Genomic DNA, 14885 nt, shown 5'->3' with positions numbered 1-14885 from the left:
ATGATAATCATCCTTTACATGGATACAAAATCTTTTAGGAACATGAGGGAAATCTTCAAGGGTCATCACAAAGGGGACCAGGATTTTGTTTTTCATGTTATGACCACCTGGTAGTTATATGCCAGTTATATTAAACATGGACACTATATTTTAATAACCATGGCTAGGAGACAAAACTTGGGCTTCAGGAAGAAGAAAATTAGAATTGGGACTTCCACATAAGACAGAGACATTGAAAAAGTGAATTAAAAAAATAAAAAGCTTATCTGTACAGGGAGATGACAAGGAGGCTTGAGCACAAGATGGCATTGCGTCTGTATGGTTCAAGAACCTGGCAATGTGGTATAGAAATTAACACAAGCAAGTTTTCCAGCCCAATAATGCTGGTAACATATTTCGCTGAAGGGAAAGGAAACCTACGCAGAAGAGACATATCTTCAACATAGGCCCCCTCATGGGTTCCATAGATAAAACCCGCTTCAGCTAATTCACAATTCAAGAATACACGCAGAAATGATTCATCATGAGCTAATGTTGGCAGACACAAAAGCAGAATTAGGTATTTAAGTACTTCAGATTATAAAGAAAAATGAAGGATTTGAAAATATGAGAACAAAATAATAAAAACATTAGGCAAGAAGCAAATAGTACTTATAGATACAAAACATGAAATCTTTTAAACTAAAAATACTTGATAACATTAGATAAATTAAATATAACTCAGGAGAGAACAATTGAATGGAATACAGATCTAGAAAATATATTAAAGGTAGCACAGATGGCAAATTGGTAATATAAATGAGATGTGTCTCCCAGCTCTACACAACCTTGTAGGTTACCTTATACCTAGGCAGGTGTTACACTGCTGGGAGAAAAGCAGCCAGTAGCTGGTGGGCATCCTGGGACTGGTTAACGCCAGCTCTGTGTTAACTATACCAGTGTGCCACCATAGTTGCCTCTCCTATTTTTAAAGTTTATATATTTTTAAAAGATATGAGTGGAACTTGGGGCACTGCTGCATGGCACAGTGCGACAGAAGGCGAGGATGCTGGGTCAGAACATGCCACCTCAGCCCCCAGACATGGTGCAAGGTGCCCTGTGGCAGGGAGGCTATAGATTGCCTGGAGAAGGGTGTCTGGGGGACATGTTAAAGTGGGGACCACTGAGAGTATGTTTGACAAATGAGGAATGATTTTTAGGGTCCTCCATGGACTGGGTCGCTGCACTTAGAGGTAGACAAGGGAGCTCAGACAGAGTGGTTTAGAGGGAGGAAACTGGAGGTCATGTCTGGGTCAGGCCAAGGCACCTACCCATGTGGGAGACTTGGGCTGGGCTAAACAGCATTACCCACCATCTGCTGGTGCATGCAAAAGCTGGGCCCAGGGGACATGCCTGGCTAGGTTAGGTCACAGTATCTGCCTATGAGTGTCAGGGGTTGGGCTAGGTCAGGCTGGGCTGAAAAACCCACTGGAATGTGAGAGAACTGGATATGAGGGCAGATTCTATAGGGGACTTGTGGGCTGTCTTCTGTGAGACTGCAACACCTGCCAGTTTGTGCAAGAGTTGGGTGGTGGTGACAGGCTGAGCCAGGCTGCAGCATCCACTGGCATGTGCAAAGGCCAGGAATGACGACAGACTATGCTAAGCAGGGCTATGACATCAGCCAGTATGTGTGAGATCTGTGGCTGGGAGCAGGTCTGGCAGGCAAACTTGGAAAACTCCTCTTTTAGGCTGCAGCTCCCACTAGGTGGGAGAGCAAGGGCTTGGGGTGGGCCAGGCAGGGCAGGGCTGCTGCACTGTGGGCATGTGTGTGGGCTAGGGCTGGGGGCAGACTGGGCAGGCCAGGCTGCAGCACCCACTGGAACACACAAGAGCCAGGATAGGGTGTGGGCTTCACCAAGTGGGTAAGACTGCAACATCTACTGGCAAGAAATGAGACTGAGGGCAGGCCATACCAGACTGGGTTGAAGTACCCAATGGTATGCTTAAGAACTGGGACTGGGAGCAGACCTGACAGGGTAATTCGGTGATCCCCCTGCTAGGTTGCCACTCCCACTGGTGAGCATGAGACCTGGGACCAGGGGGAGGCCATTTGGACAAGGCCAAAATACCACTGGTAAGTGCTAGGACTGGGTACAAGTCATGTCAGGCTGGATTGCAGTATTCCTTGGCAAGTCCAAGATCCAGGACTGAGAACACAACTGGTAGGAGAAATGTGGGTACTCCCCTGCCAGGCTGCAGCTCAGGCTGGTGAGCATGAGAGCCAAGGCTGGGGGTGGTCTTGTCTGGAGAGGGTGGCAGCACCCATCAACACATGTGGGCTGGGTCTGGGAGGAAGTTTGGGATGAGATAAGCCATAGCATCCATAGCTGTTCTTGAAAGCTGAATAGGATGCAAGCTGGACTAGCCTAGGCTGCAGCACACATGTATTTGTGCAAAAATCAGGGCTGGGGGTGGGCTTGGTGGAGGTTCTTGGGAGTTGTCCCAACTAGGCCACAACACCTGCTGGTATGTGTGAGGGCTGGGCCTGTGGCAGGCTGGGCTGGGTTGGGCTTCAGCAACTATCAGTTCATGTGTATGATGGGTTGGAGGTGGAACTGACCAGGCAGGTGCATCTACCATATGTGTGTTGGCTGGACTGAACCTGACCTTGCACTAAATGGAACACACAAGAGTCAAATTAGAAGTTACCTAAAATCAGAGGTTACCTCAGGAAAGGTTTCTTGGCAGGATTCCCCATCTAGATCATTGGACTCAAACCCTGGCCACAGGGAAAATCTCAATATATGTGGTCTAACTTTGGAATGCATGTATGGGCACTGGGCCTCTTCAGTTGCTAATGCCTGTACAGTGAACAGCGTGCCCAGATGCACATAGGGGACATGACAGCCAGCTCATCTAGGTCAGCAGAGGATATAGTGTATCTCAACAAAGATGGAAAACCCAACAGGTTGGACAACTCTCCTGACTAAGCTTTGCAGTAAATGTCTGGGTCTGTGGATACACTTAGGTGGATTTGGTCAGCCAAAAGACCTTAGAAAGATTTTCCTCGCCCCTCTTCCCAGATACAGGAAAAAGAAATGGAAAACTTAGGGGCAATAATCACACCCACTTTTTCCTGACCCTCCATCCTTCTCACCCTGACACCCTGATCAATTATGTAAGCATCATCTAAAATTAAAAACAAACAAACAACAAACAGATAACAAGATTTTCCTAGTCCTGGTGCAATGAAGCTGACAACATCTCTGAATTCTCAAAACCACTCAAGTAACACCCTTGGGGCATTCTTCCTCTCATCAAGGTGTCTAAGACTTCATCAAATGACCATCCCTCATCTCCAGGCTTCACAGCAAGCAGTCCTCGCACTCACCCCCCACCACCACCACAAAGGAGGAAAATAAAGGGAAAAATGGAAACATTTGTCCCACCCACTCTTCTCCATATCTCAGCCCTCCCTATACTAATGTCCACATGTGCATTCATCTCTCTTAACTATGTAAACAATATTAAAAATAAAATCAAAAAGTTAAAATTGTAAAAATGAGAGGAGTATTATCTTTTTATCACTACAACAAAATATTTGAGGCAAACAGGTTTATAAAGAGAAAAAGTTTAATTTCATTTTGGAGGTTCAAATCCAAGATCAGGTGGCCCTGTTGGTTTGATCTCTGGTGAAGTTGGTGGACAAAAACGGGACAGGGCACAGGGAGGGAGGATCACATGCTGAGCCAGGAGGCACAGGGGCACAACCAGAGCTTGTATTTCTATAACAAGCTCTTAATAAGAGGTGTCTTCCAAGAGCACTCTCCCAATGACCTAAGGAATTTTCATCAGGACTCACCTCCTAAATACCAAACTGGGTCGAGTTTTTACCCTGTTAGTACCATTAACTTGTGGTTTGGGGTTTAAAGTCTTTCAGAATTTCAAGAGCTATATTATATTCAAATCATGGTGACAGAACAACAGACAGGAAGAACATACGAAGAACCAACTTCTACCTCTAAAGAGATCCAGAAAGAACAGAATGAAAAGGAGGCAGTATTCAAAGAAATAATGGTTAGAACATTTCTAGAAATTACGTCAAATATGAATTTTCAGACCAAGTAACATAAATAAAGTATATTAATATTTATATATAGGATTGTAACTAGAATACTAAAAGTGCAAAGATAATCATAAAAAAATCATCCCCAGCTGTGGGCAACTGCCTAGGTTACCTTGTACCTAGGCAAGTATTATACAGTCAGGAGGAAAATAGCCAACAGCTGGTGAGCAACCTGGACCTGGTTAATGCCAGCTCTATGTTAACAACACCAGTGGGCCCACAGATGCCTTTTTTTTTTTTTTCCTTTTTAAAGATCTGGTCATAAGAGGATGGATCGACTGCTGTGCCACTGTAAGTGTAGGTGTCTGCCAGCTGGGGCCATCCTACACCATTGCCACAGACAAAAGTATGTGTGGGGTGTCAGGCACTGCTAGGGGTTGGGTTGGAATGAGGGTCACTGAATGTCAGTTTGACATTTATAAAATGATTTCTGGAAACTTCCATGGACTGAGCCATTGAACACACACACACACAGGTAATTGAGGGAGCTGAGATGAGCTAGATCAGAAAGGGGAAATCTAGAGGGCTTCTCTGGGCCAGGTCAAAAGACCTGTCTTGCACGCAGAGAAGCCAGGGCTGAGGACAGATCAGGCCAGGTTTGGTTGCAGCATTTGCCAGTGCTTTGTGAGAGCCATGTTTGGAGGCAGGACTGGTATGGGTTCTTTGGGGTCACCTGACTAGGCCACAGCACCTGGTGGTGAGTATCGGGGCTGAAGACAGGCCACACCAGGCTGGCCACAGCACCCACCATCAACAGGGCTAGGGGTGGGCATAACTGGGGTTCAAAAGAGTTGTTCCAACTAGACAACAGCACCTATTGATGTGCATCAGAACTGGGGATAGGAGTGGACTAGGCCAGGCCAGGCCAGGCCACAGTACCTGCTACCATACATGAGAGCTGATCCTGGAGGCAGACTGGGCTGAGCTAGGCTGTAGCACCTACCAGTTCACATGAGAGCCATGACTGAGGGGTGGGACTGATCAGGCTGCTGCACCAATGGCAAACACATTGGTAGGTGCAGGGCGTTGACTGAGCCTGGCCGGCTGGCACACATAAGTACAAGGTCTGAAGACCTCCTAGGTGAAATTTCTCAGGGGGCTCCCAACTAGAACACTGTGCTGGATTCCTGACCTCAGGGAAAATCACAAAGATATATGGTCCAATCCTGGAGTACATGTTGCAGGACTGGGTCACCTCAGTTGCTAACCCTCATGCAAGAATGGAGAGCATGCCTCGATGAGCACGAAAGACAAGACAGCCAGCTCATCTAAGTCCACAGAGGACAGTGTACCTTGTCAAAAGATGACAAGCAGATCAGACAGGATGGACATCACTGCAGTCCAGGCTCTACAACAAGCACCAAGGTCTATGGGAACACTGAGGTAGACAAGGCTAGCCAACACGCCTGAGAAGGAATGTTACACCTCTGGTGTAACAAAGCCGACAGCCTCTCAGAACAAATATGACTCAAGTAACACCCTTGGAACATTGCCCAGGTGTACCTGGGCCCCATAGGACAGTCTCCATTCCCAGGCTCCCACGCAGTGTGACAGCCAAGTGGGGGCCTACTCCCCCCGCCCCCACCAGACACAGGAAGGAAAACGGAAATATTTATCTCACCTATCTTTCTCCCTACCCCAAACCTCAACCTAATTGGAATTTGAGTTCCACATAGATCTATAATCCCCACACCTTTAAAAATAAATATTAAGATAAAAAATAAAAATAAAAAAGAGGTAAGATTACCTATAGATGAAAAGCAATCATATTAGAGCTTTATTTAGTTATTTATTTGAAAGTCAGATTTACAGACAGCAAGATATCCCACCCGCTAGTTCACTCCCAATGGCTGCAACAGGCAGAGCTGAGCTTCCTGAGTCTCCCACATGAGTGCAGGGTCCCAAGCTTGAGCCATTCTCCACTGCTTTCCCAGGCACATTAGCAAGGAGCTGGATTGGAAATGGAATAGCTTGGCAGCAGCTTTACCCACCACATGCCAGCCATAATGCCAACCCTTACAGCTGATTTATTAATAGCAACTGCCGAAAACAATATCACATTGCCATCTTGATTTTAAGTGCTGAGAAAAAAATTACCAACCTGAAATTCTAAACTTTGCTTTTAGACAACAACTGTTGTTTTAGACAACAACAGCAAATTAACCGTAGCTGACGGAAATACTAAAGGATGTGTTCTAGTTAAACTGAATTGAAGGAGGGCCAGAATTAAACAAAGTAGAAAACAAAAAGAGGGAAAATTTGTAGGTAAATCCAAATAACAATGACCACTGAAAATAACAATTTGGGAATTGAAAAGCTTGCTAGAACTAAAATGTTAGGCCACATAAACTGGGAGAAAGGTAATTGGTTAAAACAGCCTATGATTCTTCTATTATTTGTGAGAAGGATAGAGAGAGATGAAGGCTCAACTTCTTCATTCATACAACAAATGACTTTTAAATTCAAGTGAACTATTTTCTGGTGAAAGAAATACCTACTGTGTTCACACACACACACACACACACACACACACACACTTGTTGGAAAGGGAGATTTATAGACAGAAGGAGAGATAGAAAGTTCTTTCATCTGCTGGTTCAGTACCAAAATGGTTGCAGTGGCCACAGCTGAGCTGATCCAAAGCCAGGAGTCAGGAGCTTCTTCCAGACCTCCCATGCGGGAGCAGGGCCTTAAGGGCTTGTGCCATCTTTCACTGTTTGTCCAGGCCATAAACAGGCAGCTAGATTGGAAGTGGAGCTGCTGAGACACAAACTGGTGTCCATGTGGGATGCTGGTGCTTGCAGGCAGAGGATTAATCAGTTGGGCCACCAACTTTGCCCAAGATATCCATATATATATATATATGAAAGGTATATATATCATTGAAAGGTACTTAGCCTTTGTCTTCAGTTCTTGACATAATGCTCCTAATATACTTAGGATTCACAGGGTGACAAGGGTGAAGCTATCCCTTGGCTATCCTCCAGTAAGTATTTGGTTCATGAATGAATGATTACATATTTAATACTAAAAGATGTCTATGATAGACTGAAAAAATGCAGGTAACAAGACAGAATGTACTATGCAATACATTTCTACCCACACACTCACAGAAGTATCAATACAATCCTTAAAAAAAAGTCTGCAGAGTCCAAAATGTAACAGCGGTTACACTAAGGGGATTTTTTTTCTCCTTAAACTTTTAGAATTAAAAAACAATTTCAGGATAAACTTATATTTTTAAAAACCCACAAAAATATAAGACAAAAAAAGCCGCGACACCTTTTAATGAGTCCTCCAGTTACTCATGCATGCATACTCATCATGGATTTCTCGGGGTCCCCAGTCATTGCATTTAATCAGCAAGCCACGGTTCACCAGTCTCTTCCTCCTTTGCCCTTAGCTACCAAATAATCTTTCTAAAACAATACAACCCTCTTCTGTGCTAAAAATTGTTCAATAATTCCCCATTTTCTATATAATAAAAATTCCTCCTCGTGCCAACCAACCAACCTTATCACTTTATTAGCATGTTTCTGAGTTGACCACTTGCTCTTTGAATACGTGTGCTGCCCACAGCTTTCATGTCTTGCTCATCTGGTTAACTCCACATGTCCATTTCCTACTCAAGGCTCAGCTTACATGCTATCTTCTCCATAGAACATCTGCTGATTTCCACGGATCCCAGGAATCCATGGTTCTTTCTCTAGGCACTCATTTTCTAATTTTTTTATGTTGTTTTTCCTAATAGTGACTCACTTGAAGTAAGAACATTTCCCCCCATTTTTATTGTTTTTATTAAATACTTTTTTGGGTTAATGTAATTAATCGGCAAGATAGGAAAAACTCACAGAATTCAATATTATAATACTGATGCATTTTTCAAAATGCCAGTCTGTGCCTTTTAAATTTCTCCTTCTTTGAATACAGGAAAAACAAGTTGTTAATAGTAAGGAATGGCTCTTCTCCAGATCTTCGAAATAATTGCTTTAGAACTTGATAATAACCCTCATCAAGTTCTAAATCCATGAACTGATGCTGCAAACACCTCAACATTTTGCTCAATGGTCATCTGGACAGCACTGACCGAACGTTTCCAACATAAAGGGAATGGAAGCTTTTTTCCTCAGCAAAAGGGACAGAGCTGTAGGACTGGGTGTTTTTACCTCTTGGTGTTGTGCACGGTGGTTCCTCCGAGGACGATCCTTACTCCCGGGGTGCTGCGGTTCAGGTTATAAACCGTTAGAGCTTCCTCATAGGTGGCTCCTCCGATTACAAACACGATGATATCCTGAGGTCTGTGACAGGAAAGAAAAATAATGTCACAAGATACGCGGGAAAAAAGGGCCAAGAGCTGCCGTTACTATTATATAGACAGTTTTAATTTCTCTTTCTTTTCTAGTAGAGGAAGCAGAATTAAGGAGAATGGAAAAAGAGGTTTAAAAAAAGTTTTAATGATCTGAAATTGGCAGGAAACAGAGCAGGAAATGCTGAATAGTGATTCGCTTTGTGTTTATGAGCGGATGTCTCATAATTTCTGTGCTGTGGATTTCAGAATAGCACAATAGTGTTTGCTAGAACCAAATGTAGAAATATTCTTTGATATTCAAGAGGCTGCAGAGTGCTTAACTGTGACACACTATCAATACAGCACTAATTTATGTCTCTACTACACATCTCCTTTCATGGTGAAGCCCTTTTGCAAACACTTAGCACACTGCTGTCACAATGCCTTCCGTCCAATGACTTCACAGCATTATGGGTAGATCTGCATCTCCCCATAACATGGGAACTAGGAACATTGGTATGCTGAGTGTAAGAAAAGAATGAGGCCCATAAATTAATGATACTTCTAGGCACTCCACCTCTTCTCAAAATCTTTATTTTTTAATTCTTTGATAGACCAAGAAAAAGAAGCCATGGAAACCAAAAAAGAAGAAGAATAAGAAGAAAAATTGGGTGGTTTTGTAGTGGACATGCTGACATACCAGCTCAGCCACTAGCTTCGTCTGGGCAGCACTGTGCTGTTTACTGTCTCACTCCTTATCAAAATAGCTTTTTAACCAAAGTGGGTGGTTCTTGACTAGCTCCTGTACCAGCAAGAAGGACTTCAAAACTGCTAAAGTGTGTTTTGTTCTTTTTCTCACCCCGACAAAAGGAGATAAAATGCTTAATTTTAGTAACCAAGATATTTTGTTAAGTTACCCACTGGAATCTATTTAAAACTACATCAAGCAGAAGCATCCATTTTGGAAGTTTTGGTAAATGACTAAACAAGGAATATACACGCTTATGCAAAAGCCATTTTAAAAACCCAACTGCATTTTCTTTCTGTTCCTATAACACCATGAATGAATTAACTGAGAGGGTAATTGTTTTGGGGCGACTTCTTGGAAATAGGATCAGATTGTGTGGCTATTTTAAAATGTTCATATAGTTTCTGAATTACAGAAATCCTCCAATAAAAGGGTTAGACACTCCCAATGATGAAGAGGTGTTTACTTTACAATTCATTATGGAGAGTCAATTGGAACATTTGTATGTGAACTAAAATCGTGCCTTTAAAACACTAAATTGGGCCCGGCGGCGTGGCCTAGCAGCTAAAGTCCTCGCCTTGAATGCCCTGGGATCCCATATGGACACCAGTTCTAATCCCGGCAGCTCCACTTCCCATCCAGCTCCCTGCTTGTGGCCTGGGAAAGCAGTCGAGGACGGCCCAAAGCCTTGGGACCCTGCACCCATGTGGGAGACCCGGAAGAAGTTCCTGGATCCTGGCTTTGGATCGGCATAGCATTGGCCGTTACGCTCACCTGGGGAGTGAATCATCAGACGGAAGATCTTCCTCTCTGTCTCTCCTCCTCTCTGTATATCTGACTTTATAATAAAATAAATAAATCTTAAAAAAAAAACCCACTACATTTACTTTTTTAGACAAACTAACTTCCATTCAGACTGTCCCCCTGAAACCATGTAATTAGTATCACAGTGCTTTAAGAATTACATGCTGTTACATATACTATGGTAATGTTTGTGACTGTGAAATATACTATTTTTGGCTACAAAAAGGCAAACACATGGCATAAGATATAAAAGGGGGTCATTCGACTTTATAAAATATAGATCCAAAAAATATTTGAAAATATTGTATAAATTAATTTTTTTTCAATCTCAAAAAAATATATAAAAGGGCAACAGACTGAAAAAGTGATTTTCCTTCTTCTCACTCTTGCTCTGCTTCCTCCCCTCCCCAGTGTTTCTCTAGAGGCAAACACCGCTCCTTGTCTTTTAATCGTACTTTTACATATTGTGATCTCTGTCTTTCTCCCCACCCCTTCTACACACACGAAGCATATTTATATACAGCATTCTTCTCCTTGCCCTTATCTTGGATAAACCATGTATTTGAAATTTTGATAGATATTGCCAAGTTGCAAACAGCATTTCAGGCAAGTACCTATTTCTTCCTATCCTTAACAACATCATGTATATTCAAAGATTTGTCTTTTCGGACTGACGGGTGAGAAAAAGTCACCGCTCATCATGACTCCTTATTATGAACCCTCCAATAAAATTCTGCATGTCACCAGCATGTAAAGTTTCAGACACAACAGGATGTGAGAAAGGAGGCTCAGGGTGGACCTGGCAAGCTACAACACTGAAGGAGAAGTTGAGGAAGGAAATTCAAAGGAAATAAAGAATAACAAGATAATACAAGATAACAGCAAGACCATAAGAATCTGACATTATGTGAGCCAAGTGTTTTACAGATGTTAAAGGGAAGCTGAAGACAGGTCAACTAAGATTAGGGCTGAGAAATAACCATGGATTTTATTAATAGAGGTCACTGATGATCATACTAAGAGCTGTTTTAATGGAATAGACTTTAAAAAAACTTTTTCTTTATTCAACTTACAGGTTGTTTACTCTCATTGTCTCCCACAAATTTTACCTAGACTGGACTACCACGCTACCATGACTCCAGACCTTTAGCTTTAATTGTCTTCTTGGTTCCAGCTCTGTACATTTCTGTATATCACAGAGTGTGCCTTTCTGTGCATCACAGATATTTAGACTCACCTGTTTCCACAATGGAACTTTAGGGGCAAGAATTTAACCTATTGGTTAAGACGCCTGCATTCCATATTGGGATGCTTAAATGTGATGTCTGGCTCTAGCTTCTAACTCTGGCTTCCTGTTAATGTGTGTGTACCCTGGAATGCAGGAGTGATAGCTCAAAAAACTGCATTTCTGACACCCATGTGGGAGAGTGGAATTAAGTTTCTGGTTTTTGGGTTTGTCCCAGTCCAGAACACTGAGGACAACTGGGGGGTAAACTAGCAGATGGGAATTCTCTCCGTGTCAGTCTCTCAGAAACAAAGAAAATAAGATACAATAAAACTTCAAAACTGAACTCTACTATTTAGTTTCTACTTTTCTTCTGCTTCTCTTCTTATACTCCTTGTTTTAGTGAATGACACTGTTATTAGTTTTCTTTCTGTTGAGACAAATTATCATAAATCTAATGGCTTAAAATATACAAGTGTATTATCCTGTAGTTATGGAGGTCAGGAAATTTGCCATGGATTTCACTGGCCTAAAGAATGCTTCCAGGGCCCAGTGCAATGGTTCAGTTGATTAATACATCCCTCACAAGTGTGAGGATTCCCTATGGGCACTGGTTTGTATCCTGGCTGCTCCACTTCCAATCCAGTTCCCTTCCTGTGGCCTGAAAGAGCAGCGGAACATGGCCCAAAGCCTTGGGATCCTGCATCTATAAGGGAAACCTGGAAGAAACTCTTGGCTCCTAGCTTTGGATTTGCTCAGCTCTAGTCATTGCAGCCACCTGGGGAATGAACCAGTAGATGGAATATTTTCCCTGTCTCTCCTTCATTCTATAAATCTGCCTTTCTGATAAAAACAAATCTTTTTTTTTTTTCTTTAAAGAATGCTGTCGGCAGGTCAATGTTCCTTCTGGTTTTCCAGAAAGTGATCTGTTTTATTCCCCCTTTCCCAGCTTCTAGAGGCTACCGCATTCCTTGGCTTCCTTCCTTCATTCCTCTTCCTTCATCTTATGCCTCTTACCCTGCTGCCACATCTCTCTCTGATAATCATCAGGAAAGGTTCTCCAATGTTTTTGAATTTGTGATTAGATTGAGCCCACCTGGATCATCTCCCTAGGTCAAGGTCCACATCCTTAATCACATCTGTAAAGTCCCTTTGCCTAGGAAGGTTTCAGAAATCGGAGCACACACATCTTGGGAGCTTGGGGAATTAGCATTATTCTGTCTGCTATGCATGCTCATAGTCTTCCAAATCATGTACAATCATCTCAGAAACTTTACATCATCTTACTATTAATTCTTTCACTTCCTACTCTCTTATCCTGTCCACAGGCAAGGAGCAGGATCAGAAACGGGGCTGTCAGGCCACAAGCTGGTGCCCATATGGGATCTTGGTCCGTGCAAGACGCGGACTTTAGCCAGTAAGCTACCGTGCCAGGCCCGGTTTCTTTATAAACTTTATGAAAAGTATTACCAGTTTTCATAAGATGTCCTTCTAGCTACTGTCCAGTTTTGCTTTCTGGCTGAGAAAAGTCACTTCCTCAGGAAGGGGCTGCATGATTTTGGCAGTAATATTTTTTATCAAGTATAATGAACTCTCACTTATGCACACATTGATTATTCAGGCAAAATATATGGTTATCTTCTTTTCCTCCAATTGATACATGTTGTTTTAATTCTTACCAATATTTCTACAGGAACAGAGGGGAATATGAACACCTAAAACTCAAGTTCAGTTCTTGTCAGAATCTTTAGGAATGTACTGATAAATAAAATGAAATAAGCTATATAGTTGGCTGTCATTCAAAAGATTTACTCGAGTTCCTATAATTTTATCATAGTATTACTTTCATGAATATGTTGAATAGGCATCTTTTTAACACTAAATTTCTAAGGGTATTGATTTTTAATTTTTCCACTATATTGGTTCCAGAAAGTACCAATAATCTGATATAGTAAGAACATCTGAAGTGCAGTAACAGCTGTCTTAATGTTCATTAAGGGTGTGCAGGATCAGCTGTGTGGGGACCATCTAATGTTATATGAATGTGCCATTAAGGAGATAGAAAGCCTTCAACAACAGCTTGCTCTATATTGTAACTATCTGGGGATCAGATCACCTGGAAATTGGGGAGTGGGTGGCATTTAAAGTGTTCAGAAATAATGAAATTCTCAAGGCTACTTGTTTCCTAGAAAATGAGTATTTGCGCTACAGTGAGTTTCCATGGTCAGTGTTCCTTATGGTGAAGCCCAACTCTACCTGAGGCCCATTATGCCATTTACTTTGAATAGATAAACACCTGGGAACACACAGATAATTTCACTGAGAATAGAAAGAGTTTCTCCATTGCATCCAGTGGTCATCCGGTGACTAATGAGAGGAATCAGATTGTATCACCTCTGCTTGAACCGATCTGATGGTTCAATTTAAAACCACCAGGCAGGCAAATGAATATCATCCTGAAAGACAAAGTTGCTTCTCTCCAGCTGACTTCAGACCATCCCTGGTTTGAAGAGTATATCTCTCTTTCTAGACTCTTACTCTCTTTTTGCGATTTATTTATTGCATTTGAGAAGCAGAGTGGAAGCGAGGGAGAGACGAACTGAAGGAGAGAGATCATGCATTCACTGGTTTACTCTCTAAATGGCAGCAACAGCTAGAGCTAGGCTGGGCTCAAGTAGCAGCCAGGGACTCCAGCATGGTCTCTCATGTGGCAAGGGCTCAAGCAGTTGGGCCATCATTTGTCACCTGTCAGAAGCATCAGTAGGGAGCTGGACATAAAGTGTGGATTAGACAGGACTGTGCAACCGGTGTTCTAGTTTAGGATGCGGGCAGCCCAAGCTGTACCACAGCACCTGTCCCACACCTCTCTCTTCTGGAGAAGAAAAGCAAGCCCCAGGAGGAATAAACTGAAGGAGGATACAGTCCTTTAATCTGATCGTTTCACTGTGCCAAGGTATTTTTGTATTACAGGAGAGGAAAGAAAATATGGTGAGAAACTGTGAGTGAAGGTGAAATAAACATAAGGACAACATCTAGACACAAGAATAGCCTGGCTAACTGTGTACCCAATAAAGATAACTACGTTCAGAAAACATTAATAATTGTGTTCTTGAGCCTCCTATTACTTATTCAAGCTGATTTATAGAAGAACACCTAAGGAAAAAAAATTAAATCTTTCGACATTTTTCCTTTTCATTTCTTTCCCCAATTAATCTTACAAAGGTAGATGCTTGGATGAGGCCAATGGTAAAATGTTCAGGAAATCTTTTAAAAATCATGGCCAAACCAACGTGGAATACCTAAGTTTCAGGCTGTGTGCACATTTTCCTGTGTTCTGGGATTCACCATAGCAACCAACAGTATTAATTAATGCAGACAGTAAACATTAGAAAACAGTAGCCAGTTCAGTCTGTGTACAGATTTACAACGCCACCTCAGGACCCTATCCATTTGCATCTCATTTTTGTGGGAAAAATAAACTAAAAATATTGAGAGTATTTGGTGCAGTGATTTTTAAGATGCTGTGTGGGACACCTGCATCCCATATTAAAATGCCTGGGTTTGAGTTTCAATTCCGTGTCTCCAATTCCCACTTCCTGCCAAAGTATACTCTGGGAGGCAGTAGGCGATGACTCCAGTAGTTGAATCTCTATCACCATGTGGGAAGCTGGACTGAATCCCAGGCTCCCGGCTTCAGAATGGCCCAACCTGG

General features: G+C 42.4%; 1 protein-coding gene across 1 annotated transcript in view; it reads right to left on the bottom strand.

Moving 5' to 3' along the window:
- The window catches only part of VPS45 (vacuolar protein sorting 45 homolog), an 80650-nt gene that overhangs the window by 29145 nt on the left and 36620 nt on the right, over window positions 1–14885 (bottom strand). The window contains exon 14 of the mRNA XM_040998306.1: window positions 8275–8406. Coding sequence (XP_040854240.1) covers window positions 8275–8406 — 132 coding nt within the window. The remainder of the gene's footprint in view (window positions 1–8274; window positions 8407–14885) is intronic.

The sequence above is a fragment of the Ochotona curzoniae genome, unplaced genomic scaffold (genome assembly GCF_017591425.1).
Source record: "Ochotona curzoniae isolate NIBS_2020 unplaced genomic scaffold, NIBS_Ocur_1.0 scaffold_1037, whole genome shotgun sequence".
NCBI lineage: Eukaryota > Metazoa > Chordata > Mammalia > Lagomorpha > Ochotonidae > Ochotona > Ochotona curzoniae.
This window is presented reverse-complemented; position numbering and strand designations above follow the sequence as displayed.